The sequence below is a fragment of the Salvelinus namaycush genome, chromosome 20 (genome assembly GCF_016432855.1).
Source record: "Salvelinus namaycush isolate Seneca chromosome 20, SaNama_1.0, whole genome shotgun sequence".
Lineage (NCBI taxonomy): Eukaryota > Metazoa > Chordata > Actinopteri > Salmoniformes > Salmonidae > Salvelinus > Salvelinus namaycush.
This window is the reverse complement of record NC_052326.1, coordinates 56,852,245-56,873,215: the sequence shown is the minus strand read 5'-3', so window position 1 is coordinate 56,873,215 and position 20,971 is coordinate 56,852,245. Positions and strand designations below refer to the sequence as shown.

At 49.9% G+C, this 20,971-nt stretch overlaps 1 protein-coding gene across 2 annotated transcripts in view; it reads left to right on the top strand.

The window, feature by feature from the left end:
* LOC120065519 (filamin-B) overlaps positions 1-20,971 on the top strand; it is a 120,775-nt gene that overhangs the window by 83,419 nt on the left and 16,385 nt on the right. For both annotated transcript variants that reach the window (XM_039016582.1, XM_039016581.1), the window contains 4 exons: positions 773-901; positions 1,173-1,346; positions 17,355-17,510; positions 20,617-20,820. In XM_039016582.1, the coding sequence (XP_038872510.1) occupies positions 773-901; positions 1,173-1,346; positions 17,355-17,510; positions 20,617-20,820 (663 nt within the window). The remainder of the gene's footprint in view (positions 1-772; positions 902-1,172; positions 1,347-17,354; positions 17,511-20,616; positions 20,821-20,971) is intronic.

Genomic DNA, 20,971 nt, shown 5'->3' with positions numbered 1-20,971 from the left:
ATCCTCCTTTTCCTCTGCAAGAGGCATCTACATAGGGAATAGGGCCCTGGTCTAAAGTAGTGCACTATATAGGGAATAGGGCCCTGGTCTATAGTAGTGCACTATATAGGGAATAGGGCCCTGGTCTATAGTAGTGCACTATATAGGGAATAGGGCCCTGGTCTATAGTAGTGCACTATATAGGGAATAGGGCCCTGGTCTAAAGTAGTGCACTATATAGGGAATAGGGCCCTGGTCTAAAGTAGTGCACTATATAGGGAATAGGGCCCTGGTCTAAAGTAGTGCACTATATAGGGAATAGGGCCCTGGTCTAAAGTAGTGCACTATATAGGGAATAGGGCCCTGGTCTAAAGTAGTGCACTATATAGGGTGCCATTTGGGATGCAGACGTAATGAGTCAGCGTACGTAATGAGTCAGCGTACGGTAGCATGGGGAGGATAGGAGCCAGCAGGCTGTAATGCTTCTCTCTCACGACATTGATCTTAGTGTTTATACAGGGACTAACGTTACCATGGAAACACTCTGTTTCTTTATACAAAGCAGTTTTATTGACGTGTCATTTATTTATTCATTTATTTGATCAGCTTTTATCTATAGCCAAGCCAATGAGATTTCAATATTTGTTTTAATGCTAGACGAGAGCTCTGAATCAGCGTACCGAGAGTTGTGATGCTCATACACAACCACCATGCGTTATAGGACCAGGAGTTTCTCTGTCTGATCAATACTGTTTATCGTCTCCGGTTGATGACGTCATTGTTGTCTCTTCAGAGTCTCCTCTGCAATTCTATGTGAACAACGCCAACAGTGCCAACGTGACTGCATCCGGTCCCGGTCTGGTCTACGGCGTCGCCAACAAGACCGCCATGTTCACCATCTACACAGAGGACGCTGCCGAGGGTACGTACGCTGGAGACGACCGTCACACACCACACACACACACAAAAAGGACGTTGCCGAGGGTACGTACAGTACGGAGGAGACATGGTTTGTTCTGAGGGGGAATTGAAATGCGTAGGGTGAGACACATTTCTCACCAAGCAGAGACTGACATGTTTTACTGTAAATGATGACTAGTCTGGATGCCATGGCTGTCTGGAACGTCCTTATGAAGTGTTAGTGGAGGAACCATCTTACCCCCGTTGACTGTGTTTCTGACTGGTGTCTCCAGGAGGGTTGGACCTGGCCATCGAGGGTCCGTCCAAGGCAGATATCACCTGTTTGGATAACAAAGATGGTACCTGCACAGTGACCTACCTGCCTGTTCTACCTGGAGACTACCATATACTGGTCAGATACAACGACAAGCACATCACTGGCAGCCCCTTCACCGCTAGGATCACCGGTAAGAGACACACACACCGCTAGGATCACCGGTAAGAGACACACACACCGCTAGGATCACCGGTAAGAGACACACACACCGCTAGGATCACCGGTAAGAGACACACACACCGCTAGGATCACCGGTAAGAGACACACACACCGCTAGGATCACCGGTAAGAGACACACACACCGCTAGGATCACCGGTAAGAGACACACACACCGCTAGGATCACCGGTAAGAGACACACACACCGCTAGGATCACCGGTAAGAGACACACACACCGCTAGGATCACCGGTAAGAGACACACACACCGCTAGGATCACCGGTAAGAGACACACACACCGCTAGGATCACCGGTAAGAGACACACACACCGCTAGGATCACCGGTAAGAGACACACACACCGCTAGGATCACCGGTAAGAGACACACACACCGCTAGGATCACCGGTAAGAGACACACACACCGCTAGGATCACCGGTAAGAGACACACACACCGCTAGGATCACCGGTAAGAGACACACACACCGCTAGGATCACCGGTAAGAGACACACACACCGCTAGGATCACCGGTAAGAGACACACACACCGCTAGGATCACGGTAAGAGACACACACACCGCTAGGATCACCGGTAAGAGACACACACACCGCTAGGATCACCGGTAAGAGACACACACACCGCTAGGATCACCGGTAAGAGACACACACACAGCTAGGATCACCGGTAAGAGACACACACACCGCTAGGATCACCGGTAAGAGACACACACACCGCTAGGATCACCGGTAAGAGACACACACACCGCTAGGATCACCGGTAAGAGACACACACACCGCTAGGATCACCGGTAAGAGACACACACACAGCTAGGATCACCGGTAAGAGACACACACACCGCTAGGATCACCGGTAAGAGACACACACACAGCTAGGATCACCGGTAAGAGACACACACACCGCTAGGATCACCGGTAAGAGACACACACACCGCTAGGATCACCGGTAAGAGACACACACACACACACACACAGCTAGGATCACCGGTAAGAGACACACACACCGCTAGGATCACCGGTAAGAGACACACACACCGCTAGGATCACCGGTAAGAGACACACACACCGCTAGGATCACCGGTAAGAGACACACACACAGCTAGGATCACCGGTAAGAGACACACACACCGCTAGGATCACCGGTAAGAGACACACACACAGCTAGGATCACCGGTAAGAGACACACACACCGCTAGGATCACCGGTAAGAGACACACACACCGCTAGGATCACCGGTAAGAGACACACACACCGCTAGGATCACCGGTAAGAGACACACACACCGCTAGGATCACCGGTAAGAGACACACACACACAGCTAGGATCACCGGTAAGAGACACACACACACAGCTAGGATCACCGGTAAGAGACACACACACCGCTAGGATCACCGGTAAGAGACACACACACAGCTAGGATCACCGGTAAGAGACACACACACACAGCTAGGATCACCGGTAAGAGACACACACACCGCTAGGATCACCGGTAAGAGACACACACACAGCTAGGATCACCGGTAAGAGACACACACACAGCTAGGATCACCGGTAAGAGACACACACACAGCTAGGATCACCGGTAAGAGACACACACACCGCTAGGATCACCGGTAAGAGACACACACACAGCTAGGATCACCGGTAAGAGACACACACACCGCTAGGATCACCGGTAAGAGACACACACACCGCTAGGATCACCGGTAAGAGACACACACACCGCTAGGATCACCGGTAAGAGACACACACACCGCTAGGATCACCGGTAAGAGACACACACACCGCTAGGATCACCGGTAAGAGACACACACACCGCTAGGATCACCGGTAAGAGACACACACACCGCTAGGATCACCGGTAAGAGACACACACACAGCTAGGATCACCGGTAAGAGACACACACACCGCTAGGATCACCGGTAAGAGACACACACACCGCTAGGATCACCGGTAAGAGACACACACACCGCTAGGATCACCGGTAAGAGACACACACACCGCTAGGATCACCGGTAAGAGACACACACACCGCTAGGATCACCGGTAAGAGACACACACACCGCTAGGATCACCGGTAAGAGACACACACACCGCTAGGATCACCGGTAAGAGACACACACACCGCTAGGATCACCGGTAAGAGACACACACACCGCTAGGATCACCGGTAAGAGACACACACACAGCTAGGATCACCGGTAAGAGACACACACACACACACAGCTAGGATCACCGGTAAGAGACACACACACACACACAGCTAGGATCACCGGTAAGAGACACACACACCGCTAGGATCACCGGTAAGAGACACACACACCGCTAGGATCACCGGTAAGAGACACACACACAGCTAGGATCACCGGTAAGAGACACACACACAGCTAGGATCACCGGTAAGAGACACACACACCGCTAGGATCACCGGTAAGAGACACACACACAGCTAGGATCACCGGTAAGAGACACACACACCGCTAGGATCACCGGTAAGAGACACACACACCGCTAGGATCACCGGTAAGAGACACACACACCGCTAGGATCACCGGTAAGAGACACACACACCGCTAGGATCACCGGTAAGAGACACACACACCGCTAGGATCACCGGTAAGAGACACACACACCGCTAGGATCACCGGTAAGAGACACACACACCGCTAGGATCACCGGTAAGAGACACACACACCGCTAGGATCACCGGTAAGAGACACACACACCGCTAGGATCACCGGTAAGAGACACACACACCGCTAGGATCACCGGTAAGAGACACACACACCGCTAGGATCACCGGTAAGAGACACACACACCGCTAGGATCACCGGTAAGAGACACACACACCGCTAGGATCACCGGTAAGAGACACACACACCGCTAGGATCACTGGTAAGAGACACACACACCGCTAGGATCACCGGTAAGAGACACACACACAGCTAGGATCACCGGTAAGAGAGAGACACACACACACACAGCTAGGATCACTGGTAAGAGACACACACACACACACACACACAGCTAGGATCACTGGTAAGAGACACACACACACACACACACACAGCTAGGATCACCGGTAAGAGACACACACACCGCTAGGATCACCGGTAAGAGACACACACACCGCTAGGATCACCGGTAAGAGACACACACACACACACACACAGCTAGGATCACCGGTAAGAGACACACACACAGCTAGGATCACCGGTAAGAGACACACACACAGCTAGGATCACCGGTAAGAGACACACACACACCGCTAGGATCACTGGTAAGAGACACACACACAGCTAGGATCACCGGTAAGAGACACACACACCGCTAGGATCACCGGTAAGAGACACACACACCGCTAGGATCACCGGTAAGAGACACACACACCGCTAGGATCACCGGTAAGAGACACACACACCGCTAGGATCACCGGTAAGAGACACACACACACAGCTAGGATCACCGGTAAGAGACACACACACACACACACACAGCTAGGATCACTGGTAAGAGACACACACACACAGCTAGGATCACTGGTAAGAGACACACACACACACACAGCTAGGATCACTGGTAAGAGACACACACACACACCACACAGCTAGGATCACTGGTAAGAGACACACACACACAGCTAGGATCACTGGTAAGAGACACACACACACACACACAGCTAGGATCACTGGTAAGAGACACACACACACAGCTAGGATCACTGGTAAGAGACACACACACACACAGCTAGGATCACTGGTAAAAGACACACACACATTGCTAGGACACTGTAAGAGACACACACACACAGCTAGGATCACTGGTAAGAGACACACACACAGCTAGGATCACTGGTAAGAGACACACACACAGCTAGGATCACCGGTAAGAGACACACACACACAGCTAGGATCACTGGTAAGAGACACACACACACACACACAGCTAGGATCACTGGTAAGAGACACACACACACACAGCTAGGATCACTGGTAAGAGACACACACACACACAGCTAGGATCACTGGTAAGAGACACACACACACACAGCTAGGATCACTGGTAAGAGACACACACACACACAGCTAGGATCACTGGTAAGAGACACACACACAGCTAGGATCACTGGTAAGAGACACACACAGCTAGGATCACTGGTAAGAGACACACACACACAGCTAGGATCACTGGTAAGAGACACACACACACAGCTAGGATCACTGGTAAGAGACACACACACACAGCTAGGATCACTGGTAAGAGACACACACACACAGCTAGGATCACTGGTAAGAGACACACACACACAGCTAGGATCACTGGTAAGAGACACACACACAGCTAGGATCACTGGTAAGAGACACACACACAGCTAGGATCACTGGTAAGAGACACACACACACAGCTAGGATCACTGGTAAGAGACACACACACACACAGCTAGGATCACTGGTAAGAGACACACACACACACAGCTAGGATCACTGGTAAGAGACACACACACACACAGCTAGGATCACTGGTAAGAGACACACACACACACAGCTAGGATCACTGGTAAGAGACACACACACACACAGCTAGGATCACTGGTAAGAGACACACACACACACAGCTAGGATCACTGGTAAGAGACACACACACACACAGCTAGGATCACTGGTAAGAGACACACACACACACAGCTAGGATCACTGGTAAGAGACACACACACACACAGCTAGGATCACTGGTAAGAGACACACACACACACACAGCTAGGATCACTGGTAAGAGACACACACACACACACAGCTAGGATCACTGGTAAGAGACACACACACACACAGCTAGGATCACTGGTAAGAGACACACACACACACAGCTAGGATCACTGGTAAGAGACACACACACACACAGCTAGGATCACTGGTAAGAGACACACACACACACAGCTAGGATCACTGGTAAGAGACACACACACACACAGCTAGGATCACTGGTAAGAGACACACACACACACAGCTAGGATCACTGGTAAGAGACACACACACACACACAGCTAGGATCACTGGTAAGAGACACACACACACACACACAGCTAGGATCACTGGTAAGAGACACACACACACACACACAGCTAGGATCACTGGTAAGAGACACACACACACGCACAGCTAGGATCACTGGTAAGAGACACACACACACGCACAGCTAGGATCACTGGTAAGAGACACACACACACGCACAGCTAGGATCACTGGTAAGAGACACACACACACACAGCTAGGATCACTGGTAAGAGACACACACACACACAGCTAGGATCACTGGTAAGAGACACACACACACACAGCTAGGATCACTGGTAAGAGACACACACACACACAGCTAGGATCACTGGTAAGAGACACACACACACACACAGCTAGGATCACTGGTAAGAGACACACACACACACACAGCTAGGATCACTGGTAAGAGACACACACACACACACAGCTAGGATCACTGGTAAGAGACACACACACACACAGAGCTAGGATCACTGGTAAGAGACACACACACACACACACACAGCTAGGATCACTGGTAAGAGACACACACACACACAGCTAGGATCACTGGTAAGAGACACACACACACACAGCTAGGATCACTGGTAAGAGACACACACACACACAGCTAGGATCACTGGTAAGAGACACACACACACACAGCTAGGATCACTGGTAAGAGACACACACACACACAGCTAGGATCACTGGTAAGAGACACACACACACACAGCTAGGATCACTGGTAAGAGACACACACACACACAGCTAGGATCACTGGTAAGAGACACACACACACACAGCTAGGATCACTGGTAAGAGACACACACACACACAGCTAGGATCACTGGTAAGAGAGAGACACACACACACAGCTAGGATCACTGGTAAGAGAGAGACACACACACACAGCTAGGATCACTGGTAAGAGAGAGACACACACACACAGCTAGGATCACTGGTAAGAGACACACACACACACACACAGCTAGGATCACTGGTAAGAGACACACACACACACACACAGCTAGGATCACTGGTAAGAGACACACACACACACACACACAGCTAGGATCACTGGTAAGAGACACACACACACACACACACACAGCTAGGATCACTGGTAAGAGACACACACACACACACACACACAGCTAGGATCACTGGTAAGAGACACACACACAACAGCTAGGATCACTGGTAAGAGACACACACACACAGCTAGGATCACTGGTAAGAGAGACACACACACACAGCTAGGATCACTGGTAAGAGAGACACACACACACAGCTAGGATCACTGGTAAGAGAGACACACACACACAGCTAGGATCACTGGTAAGAGAGACACACACACACAGCTAGGATCACTGGTAAGAGACACACACACAGCTAGGATCACTGGTAAGAGAACACACACACAGCTAGGATCACTGGTAAGAGACACACACACACACACACAGCTAGGATCACTGGTAAGAGACACACACACACAGCTAGGATCACTGGTAAGAGACACACACACACAGCTAGGATCACTGGTAAGAGACACACACACACACAGCTAGGATCACTGGTAAGAGACACACACACACACAGCTAGGATCACTGGTAAGAGACACACACACACAGCTAGGATCACTGGTAAGAGACACACACACACAGCTAGGATCACTGGTAAGAGACACACACACAGCTAGGATCACTGGTAAGAGACACACACACAGCTAGGATCACTGGTAAGAGACACACACACACAGCTAGGATCACTGGTAAGAGACACACACACACACAGCTAGGATCACTGGTAAGAGACACACACACACAGCTAGGATCACCGGTAAGAGACACACACACACAGCTAGGATCACCGGTAAGAGACACACACACACAGCTAGGATCACTGGTAAGAGACACACACACACACAGCTAGGATCACTGGTAAGAGACACACACACACAGCTAGGATCACTGGTAAGAGACACACACACACAGCTAGGATCACTGGTAAGAGACACACACACAGCTAGGATCACTGGTAAGAGACACACACACAGCTAGGATCACTGGTAAGAGACACACACACACAGCTAGGATCACTGGTAAGAGACACACACACACAGCTAGGATCACTGGTAAGAGACACACACACAGCTAGGATCACCGGTAAGAGACACACACACCAGCTAGGATCACCGGTAAGAGACACACACACACAGCTAGGATCACTGGTAAGAGACACACACACACAGCTAGGATCACTGGTAAGAGACACACACACACAGCTAGGATCACTGGTAAGAGACACACACACACAGCTAGGATCACTGGTAAGAGACACACACACACAGCTAGGATCACTGGTAAGAGACACACACACACAGCTAGGATCACTGGTAAGAGACACACACACACAGCTAGGATCACTGGTAAGAGACACACACACACAGCTAGGATCACTGGTAAGAGACACACACACACACACACAGCTAGGATCACTGGTAAGAGACACACACACAGCTAGGATCACTGGTAAGAGACACACACACACACACAGCTAGGATCACTGGTAAGAGACACACACACACACACACAGCTAGGATCACTGGTAAGAGACACACACACAGCTAGGATCACTGGTAAGAGACACACACACACACAGCTAGGATCACTGGTAAGAGACACACACACAGCTAGGATCACTGGTAAGAGACACACACACACACAGCTAGGATCACTGGTAAGAGACACACACACAGCTAGGATCACTGGTAAGAGACACACACACAGCTAGGATCACTGGTAAGAGACACACACACAGCTAGGATCACTGGTAAGAGACACACACACACACAGCTAGGATCACTGGTAAGAGACACACACACACACAGCTAGGATCACTGGTAAGAGACACACACACACAGCTAGGATCACTGGTAAGAGACACACACACAGCTAGGATCACCGGTAAGAGACACACACACCGCTAGGATCACCGGTAAGAGACACACACACACAGCTAGGATCACTGGTAAGAGACACACACACACAGCTAGGATCACTGGTAAGAGACACACACACACAGCTAGGATCACTGGTAAGAGACACACACACACAGCTAGGATCACTGGTAAGAGACACACACACACAGCTAGGATCACTGGTAAGAGACACACACACACAGCTAGGATCACTGGTAAGAGACACACACACACAGCTAGGATCACTGGTAAGAGACACACACACACAGCTAGGATCACTGGTAAGAGACACACACACACAGCTAGGATCACTGGTAAGAGACACACACACACAGCTAGGATCACTGGTAAGAGACACACACACACACAGCTAGGATCACTGGTAAGAGACACACACACACACACAGCTAGGATCACTGGTAAGAGACACACACACACACACAGCTAGGATCACTGGTAAGAGACACACACACACACACAGCTAGGATCACTGGTAAGAGACACACACACACACACAGCTAGGATCACTGGTAAGAGACACACACACACACACAGCTAGGATCACTGGTAAGAGACACACACACACACACAGCTAGGATCACTGGTAAGAGACACACACACACACACAGCTAGGATCACTGGTAAGAGACACACACACACACACACAGCTAGGATCACTGGTAAGAGACACACACACACACACACAGCTAGGATCACTGGTAAGAGACACACACACACACACACACACAGCTAGGATCACTGGTAAGAGACACACACACACACACACACACAGCTAGGATCACTGGTAAGAGACACACACACACACACACACACAGCTAGGATCACTGGTAAGAGACACACACACACACAGCTAGGATCACTGGTAAGAGACACACACACACACACACACACACACAGCTAGGATCACTGGTAAGAGACACACACACACACAGCTAGGATCACTGGTAAGAGACACACACACAGCTAGGATCACTGGTAAGAGACACACACACACAGCTAGGATCACTGGTAAGAGACACACACACACACACACAGCTAGGATCACTGGTAAGAGACACACACACAGCTAGGATCACTGGTAAGAGACACACACACAGCTAGGATCACTGGTAAGAGACACACACACAGCTAGGATCACTGGTAAGAGACACACACACAGCTAGGATCACTGGTAAGAGACACACACACACACACACACAGCTAGGATCACTGGTAAGAGACACACACACACACACAGCTAGGATCACTGGTAAGAGACACACACACAGCTAGGATCACTGGTAAGAGACACACACACACACAGCTAGGATCACTGGTAAGAGACACACACACAGCTAGGATCACTGGTAAGAGACACACACACACACACACAGCTAGGATCACTGGTAAGAGACACACACACACACACACAGCTAGGATCACTGGTAAGAGACACACACACAGCTAGGATCACTGGTAAGAGACACACACACAGCTAGGATCACTGGTAAGACACACACACAGCTAGGATCACTGGTAAGAGACACACACACACAGCTAGGATCACTGGTAAGAGACACACACACACAGCTAGGATCACTGGTAAGAGACACACACACACAGCTAGGATCACTGGTAAGAGACACACACACAGCTAGGATCACTGGTAAGAGACACACACACAGCTAGGATCACTGGTAAGAGACACACACACAGCTAGGATCACTGGTAAGAGACACACACACACACAGCTAGGATCACTGGTAAGAGACACACACACACACAGCTAGGATCACTGGTAAGAGACACACACACACACACACACAGCTAGGATCACTGGTAAGAGACACACACACAGCTAGGATCACTGGTAAGAGACACACACACACACACAGCTAGGATCACTGGTAAGAGACACACACACACACACACAGCTAGGATCACTGGTAAGAGACACACACACAGCTAGGATCACTGGTAAGAGACACACACACACACAGCTAGGATCACTGGTAAGAGACACACACACACACAGCTAGGATCACTGGTAAGAGACACACACACACACAGCTAGGATCACTGGTAAGAGACACACACACACACACACACAGCTAGGATCACTGGTAAGAGACACACACACACACACACACAGCTAGGATCACTGGTAAGAGACACACACACACACACACACAGCTAGGATCACTGGTAAGAGACACACACACACACAGCTAGGATCACTGGTAAGAGACACACACACAGCTAGGATCACTGGTAAGAGACACACACACACACAGCTAGGATCACTGGTAAGAGACACACACACAGCTAGGATCACTGGTAAGAGACACACACACACACACACACAGCTAGGATCACTGGTAAGAGACACACACACACACACACACACACAGCTAGGATCACTGGTAAGAGACACACACACACACACACACAGCTAGGATCACTGGTAAGAGACACACACACACAGCTAGGATCACTGGTAAGAGACACACACACACACAGCTAGGATCACTGGTAAGAGACACACACACACACAGCTAGGATCACTGGTAAGAGACACACACACACACACACAGCTAGGATCACTGGTAAGAGACACACACACACACACAGCTAGGATCACTGGTAAGAGACACACACACACACAGCTAGGATCACTGGTAAGAGACACACACACAGCTAGGATCACTGGTAAGAGACACACACACACACACACAGCTAGGATCACTGGTAAGAGACACACACACACACACACAGCTAGGATCACTGGTAAGAGACACACACACACACAGCTAGGATCACTGGTAAGAGACACACACACACAGCTAGGATCACCGGTAAGAGACACACACACACAGCTAGGATCACCGGTAAGAGACACACACACACAGCTAGGATCACCGGTAAGAGACACACACACACAGCTAGGATCACTGGTAAGAGACACACACACACAGCTAGGATCACTGGTAAGAGACACACACACACAGCTAGGATCACTGGTAAGAGACACACACACACAGCTAGGATCACTGGTAAGAGACACACACACACAGCTAGGATCACCGGTAAGAGACACACACACACAGCTAGGATCACCGGTAAGAGACACACACACACAGCTAGGATCACCGGTAAGAGACACACACACACAGCTAGGATCACCGGTAAGAGACACACACACACACAGCTAGGATCACTGGTAAGAGACACACACACACACAGCTAGGATCACTGGTAAGAGACACACACACACAGCTAGGATCACCGGTAAGAGACACACACACACACACACACAGCTAGGATCACCGGTAAGAGACACACACACACACACACACAGCTAGGATCACCGGTAAGAGACACACACACACACACACACAGCTAGGATCACTGGTAAGAGACACACACACACACACAGCTAGGATCACTGGTAAGAGACACACACAGCTAGGATCACTGGTAAGAGACACACACACACACACAGCTAGGATCACTGGTAAGAGACACACACACACACACAGCTAGGATCACTGGTAAGAGACACACACACACACACAGCTAGGATCACTGGTAAGAGACACACACACACACACAGCTAGGATCACTGGTAAGAGACACACACACACAGCTAGGATCACTGGTAAGAGACACACACACACAGCTAGGATCACTGGTAAGAGACACACACACACAGCTAGGATCACTGGTAAGAGACACACACACACAGCTAGGATCACTGGTAAGCGACACACACACACACACAGCTAGGATCACTGGTAAGAGACACACACACACACACAGCTAGGATCACTGGTAAGAGACACACACACACACACACAGCTAGGATCACTGGTAAGAGACACACACACACACACAGCTAGGATCACTGGTAAGAGACACACACACACACAGCTAGGATCACTGGTAAGAGACACACACACACACAGCTAGGATCACTGGTAAGAGACACACACACACACACACACACACAGCTAGGATCACTGGTAAGAGACACACACACACACACACACACACAGCTAGGATCACTGGTAAGAGACACACACACACACACACAGCTAGGATCACTGGTAAGAGACACACACACAGCTAGGATCACTGGTAAGAGACACACACACAGCTAGGATCACTGGTAAGAGACACACACACACACACACAGCTAGGATCACTGGTAAGAGACACACACACAGCTAGGATCACTGGTAAGAGACACACACACAGCTAGGATCACTGGTAAGAGACACACACACAGCTAGGATCACTGGTAAGAGACACACACACACACACAGCTAGGATCACTGGTAAGAGACACACACACACACACACACACAGCTAGGATCACTGGTAAGAGACACACACACAGCTAGGATCACTGGTAAGAGACACACACACAGCTAGGATCACTGGTAAGAGACACACACACAGCTAGGATCACTGGTAAGAGACACACACACAGCTAGGATCACTGGTAAGAGACACACACACAGCTAGGATCACTGGTAAGAGACACACACACAGCTAGGATCACTGGTAAGAGACACACACACAGCTAGGATCACTGGTAAGAGACACACACACAGCTAGGATCACTGGTAAGAGACACACACACAGCTAGGATCACTGGTAAGAGACACACACACAGCTAGGATCACTGGTAAGAGACACACACACAGCTAGGATCACTGGTAAGAGACACACACACAGCTAGGATCACTGGTAAGAGACACACACACACACACAGCTAGGATCACTGGTAAGAGACACACACACAGCTAGGATCACTGGTAAGAGACACACACACACACACAGCTAGGATCACTGGTAAGAGACACACACACACACACAGCTAGGATCACTGGTAAGAGACACACACACACACACAGCTAGGATCACTGGTAAGAGACACACACACACACACAGCTAGGATCACTGGTAAGAGACACACACACACACACAGCTAGGATCACTGGTAAGAGACACACACACACACACAGCTAGGATCACTGGTAAGAGACACACACACACACACAGCTAGGATCACTGGTAAGAGACACACACACACACACAGCTAGGATCACTGGTAAGAGACACACACACACACACAGCTAGGATCACTGGTAAGAGACACACACACACACACAGCTAGGATCACTGGTAAGAGACACACACACACACACAGCTAGGATCACTGGTAAGAGACACACACACACACACAGCTAGGATCACTGGTAAGAGACACACACACACACACAGCTAGGATCACTGGTAAGAGACACACACACACACACAGCTAGGATCACTGGTAAGAGACACACACACACACACAGCTAGGATCACTGGTAAGAGACACACACACACACACAGCTAGGATCACTGGTAAGAGACACACACACACACACAGCTAGGATCACTGGTAAGAGACACACACACACACACAGCTAGGATCACTGGTAAGAGACACACACACACACACACAGCTAGGATCACTGGTAAGAGACACACACACACACACACAGCTAGGATCACTGGTAAGAGACACACACACACACACAGCTAGGATCACTGGTAAGAGACACACACACACACACAGCTAGGATCACTGGTAAGAGACACACACACACACACAGCTAGGATCACTGGTAAGAGACACACACACACACAGCTAGGATCACTGGTAAGAGACACACGCACACACACACACTCGGAGAGAAAAGCACATGGTGAAACAGTGGTTGTTCAGCTTGTGGTATGCTGCGGTATGGCACGTTGGAGTGCATGACATCATAGTATTCTACTGTGAGTCATTGTTGCTGTTAATCCTCGTTTGGCCACCAGAGGGCGTCTTTGAGAAGTTATTTAAATGACATGGAGTTGTAGGTTTAACAGTCCTGTTTACTCTAGCTGTTTGTAGCAGAACTTACTTATTGGCATACCGGCCTACTTCAATATACAGTATGTCATCCATGTCTTTCAAAAACATTCAAGCATTTCAGTTATATAACGAAACAACAAAGGGAGCCTTGTATAATTAAACGATGAATAAATCGCAACGTGTCGGTTAAAGCATTTAATTCACGAATGCGTTTGACTGTTTTTATTTGACTTTAAAAACTATTTTTGTTAGAACAGACTATAATGAGATTGATTCTAAGTTGTTTTGAGTTATTATTTTATTTGTTGTGCTCTTTATCTTTATTAAATTGTTTCATATTATGGTGTTTTTTGTATTCCAAGAAAAAGGAAAATGCATTTTACTGCATCTTATGTAGGCCTTAGGGTTTCCGTTAGGAAAAGATGACGCAGTACAACTTGACTGGTCGGGAGTAGGCCGAGGTTACTGAGTGAAGAGCAAAATGAGCCTAACATTTCCACACCCTAATTGTAGTCTAACCAAAACCCAAACGGAAGTTCAGTGAACAATGTCAATCTGATTTATCAAGACCAGTCCCCATGCTTGTCTCAGAGCAGTGTAAAACAGGGCTGAAATAGTTGACTACACGTTAGGATTTGAAGCAATAGCTGACCCATCATAACAATTGGGATGACTTTTGGGAGTTTCAGTAAGAAACAACTTGTTTCCTTCATTAGCCTACGTTATTCCAATATTTCTGTCATTCAGTGATATTTATTCCCTTAGTAAATGGTTATGGATCCATCCAAATGGGGTTAGAACTGCATGTGGTGGACTACGCAAAGAGATGGGTGAAGTGACATGCCTCACAAACATCCATTTAATAGGTTTAAAGTCCCTACACTCATCACGAGTCTGTCCTGCTGAGAGCCCGTCGAGTGGATGGCTTCTTTTGTATTCTAATTTATTGGAGCGGCTGCTAAACCATTTCCACCTGGCCCACAGCGTTGTGTCCTTAGTGCACTTTCACTCCATTCCCTGCCAGACTCTCGACCAATGACACCAGACCACTCCATTCTCTGCCAGACTCTCTACCAATGACACCAGGCCACTCCATTCTCTGCCAGACTCTCGACCAATGACACCAGACCACTCCATTCTCTGCCAGACTCTCGACCAATGACACCAGACCACTCCATTCTCTGCCAGACTCTCTACCAATGACACCAGACCACTCACTTCTCTGCCAGACTCTCGACCAATGACACCAGACCACTCCATTCTCTGCCAGACTCTCTACCAATGACACCAGACCACTCACTTCTCTGCCAGACTCTCGACCAATGACACCAGACCACTCCATTCTCTGCCAGACTCTCTACCAATGACACCAGACCACTCACTTCTCACCAATGACACCAGATCATTATTTATATTAACTATTTAACATTCTGCCAGTAAATAATCAATAAAACACCTATATTAAATAACAGGTCTTTGAAAATATATATTTATCTGTGCTTAGTAGCGGAGACTACTAAACACAACTTGTTAATTTAGCAGACATCACTTGTGTATATTCAGTCAACACATATTTTAAGAATATGATGGAATTTAACAGACCGTTTTCGTTTCTCTTAGAGTAAAAAAAAAACGCAGTTTAAGTAATAAGCTACAGTCCAATTACAGCTTTTTCTGACAAAGTACGTTTTTTGTGTGTGACAGAAGCAGTTCTACTACTTATTCTAAATTCAATCACCCTTTATCCTCCTCAATCAGTTCATTCAAATTCAATTGTAATACATTTTGTCTCTCCCGTTCAACACTACTTCCTAATCATAGTTTGTCTGATGTCTGGATAACTATTGGTATAATTGGTTTATAAAATAAGAGGTAAGTTGGGTGTGTTAGTACTAGGCTGGAACAAAACCCTGCTGACACTATAGCTCTTTGAAAAGGCCCATCCCTGACCTGAAAAGTCTTTCTCTACATCTCTCATCCTGAATGGTCAATGTGACTGCCTCTAACTCACTAAACCCCGTCTGTGTCTCTTTGCAGAGGAGAAACGTTGTTCCCAGTTGAAGCTGGGCTCTGCAGCGGACTTCTCCCTGGACATTACAGAAACTGACCTGTCTCTACTTACCGCCAGCATCAAGGCCCCCTCTGGCCGCGACGAACCCTGTCTGCTCAAGAGACAACCCAACAACCACATCGGTAAGACCTGACCCCAGACCAACAACCACGTCGGTAAGACCTGACCCCAGACCAACAACCACGTCGGTAAGACCTGACCCCAGACCAACAACCACATCGGTAAGACCTGACCCCAGACCAACAACCACGTGGGTAAGACCTGACCCCAGACCAACAACCACGTGGGTAAGACCTGACCCCAGACCAACAACCACGTGGGTAAGACCTGACCCCAGACCGACAACCACGTGGGTAAGACCTGACCCCTGACCCCAGACCAACAACCACGTCGGTAAGACCTGACCCCAGACCAACAACCACATCGGTAAGACCTGACCCCAGACCAACAACCACGTGGGTAAGACCTGACCCCAGACCAACAACCACGTGGGTAAGACCTGACCCCAGACCGACAACCACGTGGGTAAGACCTGACCCCTGACCCCAGACCGACAACCACGTGGGTAAGACCTGACCCCAGACCAACAACCACGTCGGTAAGACCTGACCCCAGACCCACAACCACGTCGGTAAGACCTGACCCCAGACCCACAACCACGTCGGTAAGACCTGACCCCAGACCCACAACCACGTCGGTAAGACCTGACCCCATACCCACAACCACGTCGGTAAGACCTGACCCCAGACCAACAACCACGTGGGTAAGACCTGACCCCAGACCAACAACCACGTGGGTAAGACCTGAGGCCAGACCAACAACCACGTGGGTAAGACCTGAGGCCAGACCAACAACCACGTGGGTAAGACCTGACCCCAGACCAACAACCACGTGGGTAAGACCTGACCCCAGACCAACAACCACGTGGGTAAGACCTGACCCCAGACCAACAACCACGTGGGTAAGACCTGACCCCAGACCAACAACCACGTGGGTAAGACCTGACCCCAGACCAACAACCACGTGGGTAAGACCTGACCCCAGACCAACAACCACGTGGGTAAGACCTGGCCCCAGACCCAGACCCACAACCACGTCGGTAAGACCTGACCCCAGACCCAGACCCACAACCACGTCGGTAAGACCTGACCCCAGACCAACAACCACGTGGGTAAGACCTGAGGCCAGACCAACAACCACGTGGGTAAGACCTGACCCCAGACCAACAACCACGTGGGTAAGACCTGACCCCAGACCAACAACCACGTGGGTAAGACCTGGCCCCAGACCCAGACCCACAACCACGTGGGTAAGACCTGGCCCCAGACCCAGACCCACAACCACGTCGGTAAGACCTGGCCCCAGACCCAGACCCACAACCACGTCGGTAAGACCTGGCCCCAGACCGACAACCACGTGGGTAAGACCTGGCCCCAGACCGACAACCACGTCGGTAAGACCTGACCCCAGACCCACAACCACGTCGGTAAGACCTGACCCCAGACCCACAACCACGTCGGTAAGACCTGACCCCAGACCCACAACCACGTCGGTGACCCCAGACCCACAACCACGTCGGTGACCCCAGACCCACAACCACGTCGGTGACCCCAGACCCACAACCACGTGGGTAAGACCTGACCCCAGACCCACAACCACGTGGGTAAGACCTGACCCCAGACCCACAACCACGTGGGTAAGACCTGACCCCAGACCCACAACCACGTGGGTAAGACCTGACCCCAGACCCACAACCACGTGGGTAAGACCTGACCCCAGACCCACAACCACGTGGGTAAGACCTGACCCCAGACCCACAACCACGTGGGTAAGACCTGACCCCAGACCCACAACCACGTCGGTAAGACCTGGCCCCAGACCAACAACCACGTGGGTAAGACCTGAGGCCAGACCAACAACCACGTGGGTAAGACCTGACCCCAGACCAACAACCACGTGGGTAAGACCTGACCCCAGACCAACAACCACGTGGGTAAGACCTGACCCCAGACCAACAACCACGTGGGTAAGACCTGACCCCAGACCAACAACCACGTGGGTAAGACCTGACCCCAGACCAACAACCACGTGGGTAAGACCTGGCCCCAGACCCAGACCCACAACCACGTCGGTAAGACCTGGCCCCAGACCCACAACCACGTCGGTAAGACCTGGCCCCAGACCCACAACCACGTCGGTAAGACCTGGCCCCAGACCCAGACCCACAACCACGTCGGTAAGACCTGGCCCCAGACCCAGACCCACAACCACGTCGGTAAGACCTGACCCCAGACCCACAACCACGTCGGTAAGACCTGACCCCAGACCCACAACCACGTCGGTAAGACCTGACCCCAGACCCACAACCACGTGGGTAAGACCTGACCCCAGACCCACAACCACGTCGGTAAGACCTGACCCCAGACCGACAACCACGTGGGTAAGACCTGACCCCAGACCTGCCAGCCCAACAACCATCCATCTTGTAAAGTAGGTCTGCTCCCTCTCTGACAGCTATTTGTCCTGGAAAAGAGCTTTAATTAACATGTACAGTCTTGATTATTATTCTGCAATGGTTAAAAAAAAAAATGGGTGGAATAACTGATCGCCGGCCGCGATGTGACCGTAACGCTCCCTATACTTTCAATGCATTTTCACACAGAAGGTCTGTTTACCCTCCGTTACCCACTGATTCAGCTGACTGAAGGGCTGCTAGTTCTGGGTGAACTACGTTGCTGTTAACCAACCATTGTTATTCAGATGATTCAACTGACAATGGGTGGGAGTTTTCTTGAGGAATTACATTTGTTTGCCAATGAAGTATTGAGACAGGTGATGTAATGGGATATACTATGTATGAGTAGGGTTACTTACAGGTGACGTATGTAATGAGATATACGATGTACGAATAGGGTTACTTACAGGTGACTGCACTGGTATGTATTTGTGTGACCTATAATAAATGAATACCTGTAATCTGTGTAGATTGAAATAGTTTAGCAGGGCCTCTAACCCCCATCTACCCTTCCTCCCCCTCTTTTCTCTTCCTCTCCCTGCCCCTCTGTCCCATCTACCCTTCTTTTCTGTCTCTCTCTCCCTGCCCCCTCTCTCTGTCCCATCTACCCTTCTTTTCTGTCTCTCTCTCCCTGCCCCCTCTCTCTGTCCCATCTACCTGTCCTCCCCCTCTTTTCGGTCTCTCTCCCCTTCCTCTCTGTCCCATCTCCCCAGGTATTTCCTTCATCCCGAGGGAGGTTGGGGAGCACGTGGTGAGCATCAAGAAGAATGGCTGCCATGTTCCCAACAGCCCCATCACAATCATGGTTGTGCAATCCGAGATCGGCGACGCCTCCAAGGTCAAGGTGTACGGACAGGGGCTGGTCGAGGGACACACCTTCGACATGTCCGACTTTGTGGTCGACACACGAGAAGCAGGCGAGTGTCTTGAATAGTACCCTATAGCTGGTTCTAGGTATTACAACGGCCCAGGGTCACCCAGCGGGACTCTTACCACCACCCCCCCCCCCCCCCCCCCCCCCCCACCTAAAGTAATTAGTCTCATATTGAAATGGTGGCTTTAAGAGGC